General features: G+C 60.3%; 1 protein-coding gene across 5 annotated transcripts in view; it reads left to right on the forward strand.

The window, feature by feature from the left end:
* EVL (Enah/Vasp-like) overlaps positions 1-14,213 on the forward strand; it is a 71,798-nt gene that overhangs the window by 40,622 nt on the left and 16,963 nt on the right. For all 5 annotated transcript variants that reach the window (XM_061159411.1, XM_061159412.1, XM_061159410.1 and 2 more), the window contains exon 4: positions 14,123-14,186. In XM_061159411.1, coding sequence (XP_061015394.1) covers positions 14,123-14,186 — 64 coding nt within the window. The remainder of the gene's footprint in view (positions 1-14,122; positions 14,187-14,213) is intronic.

A 14,213-nucleotide genomic window follows, 5' to 3' on the forward strand; every position in this document is an offset into this window, starting at 1 on the left:
CTGTGAGCCCGTCAAGGGCAGGAGCCCTGACGCAGGGCCGACAGTCCCAGGTGTCCGGGAGAGGGTGAGCTTGTGACATCTGTCTGTCTGCCTGTCTGTGCCCCACGTGCCCCTCCTGCCGCCACGCCATCCTCTGCCGACCAAGACACCGTTTCTGGACCACCAGCCTATGGAAGCGGGCGCGAGGCGAGGGGTGCTATCTGTGGTTGAGGACACGGCAAATGGAACTGTCTCACACAGAAATCGCACCCATCTCCTCGGCCCGCCTTGCACCACCCAGACGGACGGCGGAGGCATCTGGAGCCACCTTCCCAGCCGGCAGCCACGTCCTCACCGGCCTCCAGCTGCTGTGGCCTGTGTATGCGCATCGGACCTGGAGTCAGATGGGGCTGGGTTCCGGCACTGCTCCTTCCCCAGGGTGCCCTCGGGCAAGTCACTGGGCCTTCCTGAGACTGGGTCTGTCCGTCTGTACAGTGGGTTTACCACACCCACCTCACAGGACTATTGTGAGAATGGCGTGAGGTGTTTGTGCAAGTTTCTTGTCACTTGAAAATGACTGTAACAATTTAAAGTCACTCTTCATTCTTTTTTTAATATTTGAAAAGTTAACTAGCCAATGTATCAACGTCTGTAGTGATGCCTTGGGAGATACTGGGAAGCGGGGCAGCTTGGGCTGGGATGATGAGTCCACTCAAGGGTCCGAGGAGAGGCTTTGTCTGACCCCGGGGTCTCCCTCTGCTCCAGGCAGGACTTCATAGCCCTCGTGGGCCCCGCATGTCCGAGTCCCCAGTAGCGGCCTGCTACTGCTGTCACCTTCGTGTTAGGAATTCTGGTTTATGTGCAGCTCCCACCCTGGAGGAGGAGGAGGACCCCTTCCACCAGCCCTAGGATTATCTCCCTAACGCTATTGGAGGGGTTTCTTTGGGGCTTTTCGTTTTCCATAGATCTGGCCTGGGCACCACAAGCTCAGTTAGGGCTTGAGCTCGAGAGGGGTCCATTTCAGAGGCTCCCTCACAGGTGCCCACCTGCCTAGAACTTGTTGAGGTGTGGTGAGCAGCCTATGGTCCACACGGGTGACTGGTATGTGACAGACTCCGGGGGCAGGGGACGCAGTGCCAGTGCCATGCCCCAAGCCCTGTCACACAAAGAGCCTGTGAAAACCTAAGCAAGCCATTTCATCACCCCAAGACTCAGTTTCCTCATTTTCAAAGTAGATGTAAAACCGCCCGCAGAGTTGCTCTCAGACTTGAATTGTGGCATAGACGGAATGTGATTTGTAAGCTGTGAAGCAGCCTAAGAATACAAATTGTCGTGCTTGTTCCAGGAACACCCCTGTCCCAAGACATCCTCCTGGGTCTCAGCCTCGCTGGGGCGGGAAGAGGCCGTGACACCCCAGGGCCAGCCCAAGTGTCCTCTGTTGTGCCTGCCCCACCCCGTCTCACTGGGTCCCCACGGCAGCCTCTGGAGACTGTCAGGGACACCTTAGGAATTCTTGTCTCTGCCTTAAGGTTGAAGGTTCACAGCAGTGATTCGCCCGGGGCCACCCTCGTGAGTGAGAGACCCCAGTGAACTGGCGGCCTCCATGTTTTCTGAGTCATAACCCAGCTTGACTGTAGACTGATTTTTTTTTTTTTTAATATTTATTTGTCTGCACTGGGTCTTGGTGGTGGCATGTGGAATCTTCCTTGGCAGCACGCGGGCTTCTCTCTGGTTGCAGCGCACAGGCTTAGTTGCCCTGTAGCATGTGGGATCTTAGTTCCTGGACCAGGGATCAAACCCATGTCTCCTGCATTGCAAGGTGGATTCCTGACCCTCTGGACCAGGAGGGACGTCCCCATGGGTTATTATGGACATTTAACCTGGCCCATCTTTATAGCCAGATACTTACTTATACCTTCTGATATAAGTCAAAAACTAGATAGCATCTATTTTCTTTTTTCTCACCTGGCCTATGTATACCTTCCCTAAAAAATGATGATTTCACAGGTTATCGTTCTGCCAACTTAAGCTCGCATCGGATAAGAGCCAGCTCAGATATTTTAGTAAGTGACCATCCCAGGGACTCATGAACCCAAGTGCGGGACTTGGATGCAACCTGCGGCTCCTAGAGTGGACAGGGTATGAGCTCTTGAGGCCCCGCCCCCTGCCCGCTTGTCGGCTGCCTGCCTTCATTCATGATTTATTCATTCAGCAGACAACTGGGTTCTCACAGCGGACACCTACCTACTTGATTTACCTGCTTCTGTGCTTAGCTGAGATAGTCTGTTCTCCACACACAAGCAGATTGATCTTTGCACATCTCAGTCAGGCCGGGTCAGCCTTGCTCAGGACTCTCCAGGGACTTATAGTCTTACCCAGCATCAAATCCAAACCCTGACTGAGGCCCGCCTGGGCCGCCCTCGTCCTGGCCTCCACCATGATTGTGCCACATGCTTCTTTACCCTGCGGCCCCTCCACCCGGAGCGCTCTTCCCTCTGAGTAACTGTGGCTCCTTCCCTGATGCCTCTGCTCACGACACCCCATTAGGGAGGCAGCACCCCCAGACCTGGCCCGTCAGCTCTTTCCTGCTGCGGTCTGCCTGGTACATGATGCCTGTCTCCGCTCTCGAGAACCTGGGTCCAGGGCAACCGTTCATGTCCACGGCCACCTCCCCAGTGCCGTGCACAAACGTGCACAGTGACGTTTTTGTGATGGAGGAAGGACCAGGCGTGCACCGGGCCTGTTCCGTTTCGGGCCGTGCACCAGTGCCCAGAGGGGACTACAGAGCTCAGTCAGGCGGGGAAGAGGGATAGAAGGTACAGCATGGCCAGTGCTGGGATAGAGGGGGAGAGGCCTGGCCCGTGGGGACCTTTCTAGAGCTTAAAGGATGCAGAGAAGTTTGCCAGGTGGAGGAGAGAGAGGGCAGTTGAGAGAAGCTGCCCAGCAGAGGCATGGAGACCTGTTTGCATTGAGCTCACAAGAGCAGTTCCCATCCTGGTGGGTGTGGGGGGATCTATCGGGGAGGTTCACGAAAGTCAGTCAGTTCAGTTGCTCAGTCGCGTCCAGCTCTTTGCAACCCCATGGACTGCAACAGACCAGTCTTCCTTGTCCTTCAGCATTTCCTGGAGTTTGCTCAAACTTGTGTTTATTGAGTCGGTGATGCCATCCAACTGTCTCATCCTTTGTCGCCCACTTCTCCTCCTGCCCTCGATCTTTCCCAGCATCAGGATCTTTTCCAGTGAGTCAGCTCTTGGCATCAGGTGTCTTCAGAGGTGAAAAATTGCATCCTGATACCCTGCCCTGGAGCCTGACTCTTGCCAGGGCTTAGGGGGAGGATCCTTGCAGGGTCCCAGCTGCCTGCTGGGACCCGAGGGCCTTGGGCGCTGCCTCTCCAGCTACTGTGCAGCAGTGGCTGCCGCCCGCGGCTCCTGAGTGGACTTAGCGATGGTTTGCCCCAGCCGGCCGGCCCGGGTCACCCCCTGTCCACGGATAGCACCCAGTCTGTCTCCCAGCTTCAGAGGAACACAGCACAGACAGGCATTGCTGAAGGAATCCAGCTCAGCCACCGCCGAGGTGGGTAACTCAGGCCTCCAGCTGTGTCCTGAGTTGTTGCATGGGGTGGTGATAAGAGCTTGTCCGGTGTTTTTGGGAAGTACACGCTGCGATGCAGAACATGGGGTATGTCTCTGCTCAAAGTGCTTGCTGTCCAGCAGGGGCGCACACAGACACCTACCAACTGTGCTCAGAAGTGGCCTGGGGCCTGGCGGGCAGGGCTGCACCAAGGCCCTGAGCAGGCCTTGGGGTGGCGGGCCGGTGGGGCAGAGGTGGGAACGGGCCACACCACAGGCAGGGGAACCGCCAGAGAAAGGTGGGAAAGAAAAAGCACATCCGGAGGGCGCAGGTGATCTACAGCAGAGGTTAGGAGAGTGGGTCACAGGGCCTTGGGTGCGGTCAGGATCCCCCTGTCCTGGGCTAGTGCACGGTGGAGCCGCAGGAGACCCGCAGTCTCACAGTCCCTCAAGTCCGGGCCCATATGTCGTAAAAGCCCACACCCATTTTATGTATCTGTCTCTCTTTGCCTGTTTGGAGTTACTTCCCCTTCAGTGAAACTGATGCTCCAGAGGGTGGTCTGTGCCCTCTTGTTTCTGCATATATCTCAGAGTACCAGCGAGCGGTGGAAGGGTCTGCCCAGGGCACGGGGCCTCTCCAGGTCGGGTGTGCAGCGTGGCCTGGCCTCTGCTGTGTGCAGGAGCGGCCCCGCCTTGTGACCTCAGGGACTCGGGCATGGCTGAAGGTCAGCCAGGCCACGGATAACTGGCAGGATATTCTTACCTGATCTCGTCTAGAAATATCTTCCCTCCACGGGAGCAGAAAACTTAGAATAAATCCTCGATGAAGAAGGAAGGGACAGGGTGCAGACGGGCACAGCACGGGGTGGAAAGCCGCTGGAGCAGGTGGTTTTGGTTGCTGGTGGTTCTGGTTCTGGTTCTGACTGTGTCACTCACTTGCTGCAGGCAAGCTTCTAATCTCTCTGGGCGTCCCTGGCCTAATGAGGTAATGATGATTCCACTCCTGGGACGTGTGATGAGAATTTAATACAGACGTGGAGTGATGATCACTCAGGATTACCTAAGATGCGGGGGCGCTGGCAGGGCTGAGTCGCGCTGTGTCAGACTCTAGGCTGTGTTGAAGATCCACAGCCCAAGATGAGTGATGCTCTTGCGTGTTTGAGACCAGAAACCAGAGTCAAAGAGCTTCCGCGCCGTGCGGTGTCATGCTTAGTCGCTCAGTTGTGTCGAACTCTTGGCAGCCGCATGAACTGTATCCCGCCAGACTCCTCTGTCCATGGGATTCTCCAGCGAAGAATACTGGAGTGGGTTACCATTTCCTCCTCCAGGAGATGTTCCCCACCCAGGGATTGAACCCGTGACTCCTGCATTGGCAGGCAGATTCTTTACCACTGCGCCCCCTGGCGAGCCCTTCAGCAGCAGGCCCAGGGTCAGAGTGACAGAGCCAGGACTCAAATTCAGCTCCAGGTAGCTTCAGGCCCTTGCTCTCAGAACAGTGCCGGGCACGTGGTGAGCGCTTTGTAAAGGGGGGTCCTGCTGCCAGCCCCTTCACACTTCCTCTGGCTCAGCCCTTCAGGCGGGAGGATTAAGTCCCAAAGAGGGAAGACAACTGGCCACCCGAGGCCCCAAGTCCAGTAGGATCCGTGCGTTCGTCATCCAGGGGAAGATTTGAAAGACAAGGCTGACCCCCAGGGTGAGGGAGGAAATGGGTGGGGCTGGGGAGGTGCCAGCCTTGAGAAGCCCCTCCTGGGCAGCAAGTCTGGGGGATCCGAGTTTCTTTCCAAGTCTAGCATGGTCCCTCACAGATTCATACACATCTGCATTTTATCCATGAGGGAAGTTGGTAAGGGAGGTGGTGCCTGAGCCGCACAGGTCACCGGTGGGGAGAGAGGAGGCTGGGGAGGCAGGTTAGCCTGTAGGAGGCCTCGCTCACGTCCCAAAGGAAGCATTTCCCACAGGACCTGCAGAAACGGTGCTTCCTGTGCGGGGACCAGCAGAGAAGGGCTCTGCTTTCTGCTATTCAGGTGGAAACTCAAGGAGAGTCTGAGACCCAGAGAGGGGAGGAGGCGGCCCTCCTGCCAGCGAAGGAGCCGGGGAGGTGGCATAGGGACAGAGACCTCTTCACCGGGGCTTGGAGGGCCCTGGGCGTCTGCCAGCTGGGGAGGGCAAAGGAGCCTTCACACGGAAGGAGCAGCCCTGTGCCATAGGTGTGCCCAGAAAGGGGTCCGGGCGGTGCAAGAGACCAGGCTGCTGGCAGGTTGACTTCCTGAGGCCTTGCAGCCGGTTGGGCTGGAACAGAAGACGGGACAGGCAGGCTGGCTGGGACCCCAGGGGAGGAACAGCGAGGGGCGCCCGGCGGGGAGCGGGCAGCCACGCTGAGCGCTGCCCAGGGCTCGTCCTTTGGTCGGTCATCTGGTCCCTCCCCGCAGCCCCCAGGAGACAGGAGAGGCTTCTGGAGGACATGTGTTGTCAGCGGGACCGCGGGCTGGGGTCGGGCCCCCCGGCACCCGAGCTCTCTGGAATCGGGTGGACAGGAGGGTTCTGATAGGTTGGCTGGGAAGCCTCATTAAAGATTGACGCGGTGAAGCCCATTAGACGGCTGCCGGCATATCGGTTTCCCAGAGCCCAGGCCAGCGGCGGAGGAAGGAGAGGTAAGTGGGCAGGAGGCAAGCGGCGTGCCTCCCGGACGGCGCCCGGGCCCCGCAATGGTCAGCAGGGAGTGGACCTCCCACTGCTTCTGCTTCTGCCACTGCACCGTGCTTTGCAGGGTGAACTGTAGGTGACGGGAGCCCCTCCCCGGCCCTCCCCGCTCACTCCCAGGTGCTGGGGGTGGGGGTGGTGCAGAGCCCTGGGTCCTGGGACCTAGTCCCTTCACTGGTGGGTTGGAAGGTTGAGATGCTGTTCTGGCTAAGGCCTTGCAGGATGGGCAGGCCGCCACAGCAGGTGGCGGACTCGGTGGTGCTCACTGTGGGCTCCAGTCCCAGCAGCCCCGTCCGCGTGGGGCGCCTGTGGCCTTGGGAAGTCGCTCACTCTTTCCAAGCCTCAGTTTCCCCCCAATCTGTGACACAGGTCCAGCAGGATCTGCCCTGAACAGTTGAGCAGTTTAATCACAGAAATGGCGCAGAGGTCCTTTGCATGATAAACCTGACCAATTTTATTGCAGTTTATCCTGTTTGAGATGCTTTTCGAGTATTATGTCCTGAATGGAGCTTATTAAGAAAAGGAGAAAAAAATGTCTTATTCGGGCAGTAATTGACTGAGTCGCGTCGGCCTGGAATGGCGCTGAGCGGGACCGAGCAGGCTGGTTGGCGGCGTCCCGGCCTGGAAGCTGGGAGGCCTGGGTTCCAGCCCCATCTGTCCCAGTTCAGATGTGTTCTCAGGCAGCTCTCTCCCTTCGCCCCACCTCAGGACCCTTCTATGCCAGGAGCGGGGACACTCCTCGCTGGGACCCTGGGTGGCACACAGGCCTCCTGCCATCACCATCAGAGTGAAGGGGCCTGTCCCCTCGGGGTGGGGGGGTACTTGCTGATGCTTAGTTGCGAGGCTGGAGATTGCTTCTCACTGTGGTCCTGGGCCACCTGCCCTCTCTGAACGGCAGCCTGTGCATCTGCCCATGCTGACCTTCTGGGTCTACAGGTCATTTCGACACTGGCCACTTAAACACAGCTTTAACCGCCGGTCACCCTGGGGCGAGCCGTAACTGGCGGGCCCAGAGATGAGGGCATGTTAGAGGCTTGCAGTGGAAAATGACCCAGAGGAGGGGTCATTATCGTCTATGATAAACCATCAACTTATCAATGCAGTGATAAATCATCTGACCCTGTGACCTGAGGAAACCAAAGCCAGCTGCCTCACATATCAGCTGCTGCTCTGAGCCTCATTTCACTGGTAAGGACTGGGCTGAAAAGTACACAGGGTGACTTTAAGCAAGAAGCCAACCGGCAGGGCGGTGGCAGTCAGGATTTTTTTGCTGTTGAGCCAAGCTCGGGAAGTGGGGCAAGCCTCCCACCCCTCGGGCTTCCTGAGCACAGAGGGGACGAGGCAGCTGTCTGTCTGTCTGTCTGTCTAAGCAGGGCCAGGCATCAGCACGCTGGTATGGACAGAGCCCTAGGCTGTTGACACTTGTCCTGGGCGTTGGTCCCAGCTCTGCCACCAGGTCGTGTGGGGCCTTGGCAGTGTGGCTCTGAAGACCACGGCCAGCCCAGATCACAGGTCCCGTTCTACGGGGATGCCTGCTTGCTTGGCAGCAGGAGCCTAACACCAGCGGGGAAGGCTGCGCCCCATCTCAGAGCTCGGCGGCTCTGGGCCCGTGCAGGACGCAGGCGCCTCAGGAGACAGGAGAACGAGCCGGCAGAGGTGGGGAGTCTGGGGCGGGCTTGGGTCTCTGCCCAGCCCGGGCCAGGTGGCTGTCGCTCGCTGGCCAGGAATTCCATCAGCGCCACTGAGCAGGTGCTGGGTCCATGGTTCCTGGCGTTGCTGGGGTCTCGGGTTCCATCCTCTCCAGAGGCCCAGGGGATTGCCTGGAGAGGCCGCCTGGAAACCGAGCCGGTCCCTGTGTCCCCAGCAGCTGGGCGGGTGTCCTGGGGCCTCATACGTGTTAACGGGGCGCAGGAGGATGACCCTTCTCGGGAGGAGGTGCGTCAGCGCTGCCTCGGCTCACCCACCCACCTTGGCTGGGCAACCGAGTGCGTACCTGGGGCGGGAGCTGTAAGGCCTGCCCCTCCCTGCACGGCCAGACGCAGCACGGAGTTACACCCAAGCACTTGTCCCCTCCATGGGGACTCCTTATTACAAGGTGGTGCGGCCTGCTTGTACATAGATTAGAAGTTCAAAAGGAGGGAGAGGATCGCACGGCCCTAGGATGGCCTCTGTGAACATCCTGCCCTCGGAAATTGTAGCGACTGAGAGTGGGGTGATCCTCGGTTCCATCCTTCTCACCTGTAGAATCCTGGAAGGAGAGAGGCCTAAATAGTCAGCGCTGCACTCTGGCAGGAAGCTGGGTCTCCCAGCTCCAGGCTCGCCCCGGAGGGGATTGTACAGTCTGAAACGGTCCAGAGAGGCCCAGTGGGAATGGGAGGGGCTGGAAAATGGGAGTGGGGGTCACGGGGGGCTGGAGGGGGAGCAGAGCCTCCACACCAGTGTCTGGTCCCGACCAGGACCTCTGGGAGCAGTGCTTGCTTGGTGCGGGGGGACCTGGGGCCACCTCTGGGGCTTCTCCTCGCTCAGTCCCTTCAGGGTCTGCACGCCTGAGAGCCTGGGATCCAGATCTGCCTCCTGGGTCAGGAGGGCGGGTTTGCACACACCTTGCCCAAGTACTGCGTGTGCAGGGCCACCTGCGTGTGGTCGGGAGGATGGCAGCAGGCAGGCCAACCTGCCGTCTCTCTCCCCGTGGACACTGGTGCTGAGAGGCTGCGCGAGGTGGGTGCCTGCTGAGAAGGGCGGCCAAGGCACCAGGCCAGGGCAGGCCCCTCTGCCCCCACCCGGCCTCTCGACCCCGTCACGCTCCCGCCCGGGCTATTTCTCTGCTCAGCGCCTCCCACTCCTCTTTAGGACTCTCTGCCCCCTCCTCCCATCTGGTTCCTCCACCCCTCCTGACTGTCCCTTCCCCAGGAGGTGGAGAATGTCTAGGACCGTTTTCTAGCCAGAGGAAGGGCTCTAGAAGGAGCCACCCACTCAGTCTCGGTAGTGAGACAGTTTGCCTGGGGCTCTGTCTTTCGTTTATTCAATAAATATTTGTCGAGTGTCGACCGGATGCCAAGAACTACAGTAAGTGTGCTGGGAACGAGGAGGAGAACAGACAATTATGTTCCTGGAGGTGAAGGCGGACAGCTGTGCGCCCGGGTCCTGCACGTACGGGCGCGTGTTGTGTTTCCGTGTCCTCGGGGACGAGGGGCCCGGGCTGTACCCCCTGCACAACGGAGCGTGACCTCTGCCCTGCCTGTCCCCTGCCCCCTCTCAACAAGGCTGGGGCGGGGCGGGGGGTCGGCCCCTCTGTCCCTTCTCCCGGAAGCCTGATCCTGTGTGCCCAGGTTTTCAGCCGTCTGCCGCCCCTGCGCCTTTCTGCTGAACCGGGGCAGTGTCCCCGAGGGTGGCCGCATCTCACCCTGGAGTCTCAGTCACAGGTGGAGGCCAGGGACGCCATACCAGCTGCCCTGCTCCCTCTGGAGGGTGGGGGCCGCTCACCCTGCTCACAGGTGAGGGGCTGAGGCCGTGGCCTGCCTCAGGTCTGATCTCTGACCTCAGACCTCCGGCCCTACTCTCACCTGCAGTCTGGCCTGCGGCAGGACCCTCGGTCACTCACACGGCACGCCTTAGGCCCCTTAACCATCAGCTCCCACCCCTTTGGCGCCTCCCCTCCCCCTGTGGCCGCTTCCCGGGTGGGCTGCTGGCCCGAGACTGGCCAACCTCCCCCACCCCTCCGGCTCTGTTTCTCTTCCGTGTTCCCGCACCTCATGACCGCAAGGGTGAAAGGACCTCATCTGGGTCAGCAGCTTGTAGGAGTGGGCGTCTGACACGCCTCCCACCTGAAGCTGGAACATGAACCTCAGGGCCGGAAGTCCGCTGCCTCTCTCCGTGTCCTCAGGACGCAGGCTGAGCCCGCCCGCCCCGCCCCAGCCCTGCGCTGTGTGCAGACAGGGGCTCCCTCAGCTGCAGCCGCCGCTGCCTCGGCTCATCGGGGTGTGAGCCCTGCTGCCGTAGGCGGGACGCACAGGACACCGGAGACGGGCCCCCGCTTCTCCCGACGCTGGGTCCCTGTCCCGGCACGTTTTCCTCTGTCACGTGTCTGCAGCGCGAGTCAGGCTTTGACTCATTTGAGGTGAGAGAGAAGGGTGAAGGCCGTCTGGAGCTCCCAGACGTGGCCAGCTTGTGACGCCGAGGCCAGCTCCCTGGGCCCCGTGGCCTGGGGCAGGTCCCCCCGCCCCTCAGAGCCGTCAGCACCCACTCCCAGCGGGGAGTGGTGAGCCTGGGCCCCGCACCTCGGTCGGCCTCCTCTCCGAGCAGCACGGCTGTGGGGAGCCCTGTGTTCCGGTGGATCAGCTCTCGGTCGGTCTGACTTTCATCCGAGAAGCTCAGAGCTCAGCCCCGTTCCTTCCCCTGGGCCTGGCGAGTGCACGCTCCCTGGGGCCTTCCAACTCGGTTCAGTAGAGCGTGCCAAGTGCCTGACCTGAGCGGGCCTCGAGCGCCGAGTGAGAGGCGCGGGCTCTGCCCTCGGGGAGCTTCGGGTCTCGGAGGGAGGGGAGACCTGCTGTCCCGTCAGGGTGCTAACAGAGAGCGGCGTGGTAAGACAGGCCCTTGCAATCAAGCAGCGGGGGGCAGGCGGGTGTCTGCAGGCTTCCTGGAGGAGGCAGCTGCTGAGCTGGGCCTTGCAGACTTGGCAGTGAGGAAGGTGGGGGGACAGGGGCCCAGCAGGGAGCACAGCAGGTGGCGCGGGCTTAGTGAGCGGGCACCAGAGGCCTACTGGGGGGTCTCCAGGAGAAGTGGCCATGGGGGTGGGCTTGAACTGGACCCCGTAAAGGTCAGGCTTGTGTCTTCCAGAGATCGCACGGTCTGCAGTCAGGTGGAAGACAAATGTGGAGAAAGGGAAGAGGGTGGAGGCTGAGGGCCCCTCGGTTGATGACGGCAAGGGTCCGGGAGAGGTGCTGAGGCAGCCACGCGGGGAGGGAGAGGCGGGTGGACCCTGTGGGGATCTGCGAAGACAGGGTGGCGGGGGGAGTGTCCCCACCTGGATCCCAGAGGCAGGGGCACGGCTGGCCTGAGACGGCTCTGGGGCGAGGAAGACTCACCCGGGCCTCCACCTTGGCTTCTAAGCGCACCATCGGGAAATGACATGGGGCCCTGGACAGACGGGAGAGGTGACAGCCACCAAGCACCCCCACCCTGAGACTTCAGGAAGCACCATGGACAGGCTCTGCCCGAGCATCCCAAGGGCCCTAGACCTCCTGGAGGGCAGCGCCTCCTCCCCCTCCTCACGCCTCTGCCGCGGGGCACGTGGCCAGCGAGTGGAACTGACCCATAGGATGGAGACACACCCTGTGTGACCCTGGACAGACCCCTCCCCCTGAGACAGAGGGCCTGTGCATCCTAATGCGAAGGACCCTCACAGCTCAAAACCAACCTACGTGTTCTGTGGTCAAGAGGAACGAAGGCCTTACGCAACCAGAGTCATCATTCCCTGCTCTGTAGTGTCTGAAGGCCCAGCCGTGTCGCCGTGAGATGCCAGAGGCCCACAGGAGCAGCGGGGGCTCTGCTCAGCCCTCCCTACCCAGGAGAACCAGGCTGGCCAGCTGAGGGCGTCGGGAGGCAGGCCAGGCCAGCAGGCAGAGCGAGGGGTGCACGCCCCAAACTTCCATGGCAGCTTGCTGCCAGCCGGGGTCCGGGCGTGGCGGGGCCCGGCCAAGCCAGGCGGGGGCTCCAGAGCACGGGCTCAGCCAGGAGAGGGAAGATCCAGGCTCGGCAGGAGTGCGGGTGTCGGGCCTGATCCCCAAACGTTGGGCTGAGTGGGGCAGCCCTGCCCGCCACGTGGACACCAGGCAGAGCCCGGGCGCTGTCCGAGGGCTGCAACCCTCACCCAGGGCCCTAACGGCCAGGCTGCCCCTGCATGCCTCATCCTTGAGCCCCGTCTCAGTCGACACGCGCTGCAGCTGAACTTAGGAAAGGAAGTGGCGTTTCCCAGGGAGACTGAGGCAGGTTCTGCTGCTGACAGCTGTGTCCCTTAGCCTTTTCTGGGCCGTTCCCGCACCTGTTACAGGTCTTCCTGGGAACTGTCTGGTGGGGTTGTGAGAATTAAAGTAAATGTAAATTAAACTAAGAAAAGTGCCTTGACGCCACAGTAAAGCACTGTTCTCATATTCTGGCTCTGGTTTCCTGAGAACAAGGAGGGGAGGAGCCCTCAGGCCTGGGCCTCATGGAATAGGAGAGAAAAAGACCTCTCCTCCACCGTAGATTTTTTTTAATTGGGAACTGTTTTTCTTTAATCTTTAAGAAATTTTCCAACACCTATACTGAACATATTGACTGACAAACCAGTTTTTAAAACAAGCGAAATTATTGTATGTTGAATAAATAGAGCAGCAAAAGGGTGTTTAAAGACAGGGAAAGAAAACTAGTGTTTCTTTCACTCCTCTCGTGTGCCACCAGATATATATGTGTATGTAGTCACCTTGTAAAGAGCCCGCAGGCATCTCCTCTCCTGCTCGACCGAGTGTGGCAGTGGGTGCCCAGCAGGGCAGCGTCTCCCAGGGAGGAATGTTCCTGCCATGAGGCAGCTGGCCCACTGCCCTCCCCCTGGACCCTCCTCTTTTGCAGCCGAAGCATCCACACAGGGGCCAGGAAGCGGTGGACAAGGCTCGCAGAAAACTTGACTGAAGCCCATAGCAGGGCCTAGGGCTGGGCATTGCCAAGTATGGAGGCAAGCTTCCAGCACAGAACGGGCTGTCAAGTATAGAAAAACAGAACAAGATTCCACCCGTATTATCACCCCTAGGGGTGGAAGTCGGCCTTGTGGGTGTGGGTAGGTTGGGACCTCCGTGTCAGAAGGAACCCTCTCCCTCGGGAGGTCACGCCTCCGTCGCCGGGAGAGCCGCCTGGAGGCACCAAGGGCCCCGGTGCGGGGCAGCAGGTGACCTGTTCCAGCTTGGAGATTCTGTTACCCCGTGTCCTGCCGTGCCCCGCGCCAGGGGACACGCAGCTCACCTCCCAGCTGCTTGAAGCACCTTGTGGGGCAGGCCTTCTGCCCATCGTGGATTTTGTCTCGCTCTTGAGCGTTGCTGGCCGCTCATCCTGGAGTGGAGATGACGCCCCTTCCCCATCTCGGCAGCTAGGCATGAGGCCAGCTTGCCCCGGTCCCTCCCCCGCCGCCGTGACTGTCTGCAGTTCCCCGGTGACACCTGAGCCGGCCGAGAGAACGAACAATCGGCTCTTTCTCAGATTGGAGCCAAAGCCTGATTTTCTTGTAAGCGTAACACAGTAGCAGCCCCTGTCTGGACACAAGGCACACGCGGCAGCCCTTGCCTACTTTCAGGGTCAAGGGCAGGAGCGCGGCCCAGAAGGCTCCACAGAGCTCGGTCATCCTCTGCCACCCCGTCACCTGCCCTCACCACACCTCCGGGCTCCTGGATGCAGGCGGGAGGGTGTCATGTCACGGGAAGGGGCACGGGCTGAAATCCGCACCCCGACTCTTCCTGCTGGAAGGCCGCTCCCCTGCTCACAAGGCGGAATAAAATGGACCCACTGGGTTGGCAATTCCAAGTTATAACGGCTCTGTGAGAAGTGGAGGGACTGGAGTTCGAGGTTAGGGGATTGAGAGCAGAGTGGTAGCCGCAGGTGCCGTTTGAGGGGAAGGAAAGGGGGGTCAGCACGAGCAAGGATGAGCTTGGACCCTTTGAAGTGGCTCCACGGGAAGAACCACAAGAAAGGGACAGAGCGCTGATGAGAGGATGGGGTGGGCCCGGGCTTTGCGAGGCTGAGAGCCAGCCGTGAAACCGTCTCCTAGGGGACCAAGGGGCGGAGGCGGGGCAGGCCCTGGGGTCCTCTGCCCGTTAACCTCCGCGCCCTTGTGCTTCTCTTGCCCACAGGCCCCTCCAGCCAGCGTCAGGTGCAGAATGGCCCCTCTCCCGACGAGATGGACATCCAGAGAAGGTAACCCTCCCCGCAGCAGGGCCGTCG

This window comes from Dama dama, chromosome 13 (assembly GCF_033118175.1).
Source record: "Dama dama isolate Ldn47 chromosome 13, ASM3311817v1, whole genome shotgun sequence".
NCBI lineage: Eukaryota > Metazoa > Chordata > Mammalia > Artiodactyla > Cervidae > Dama > Dama dama.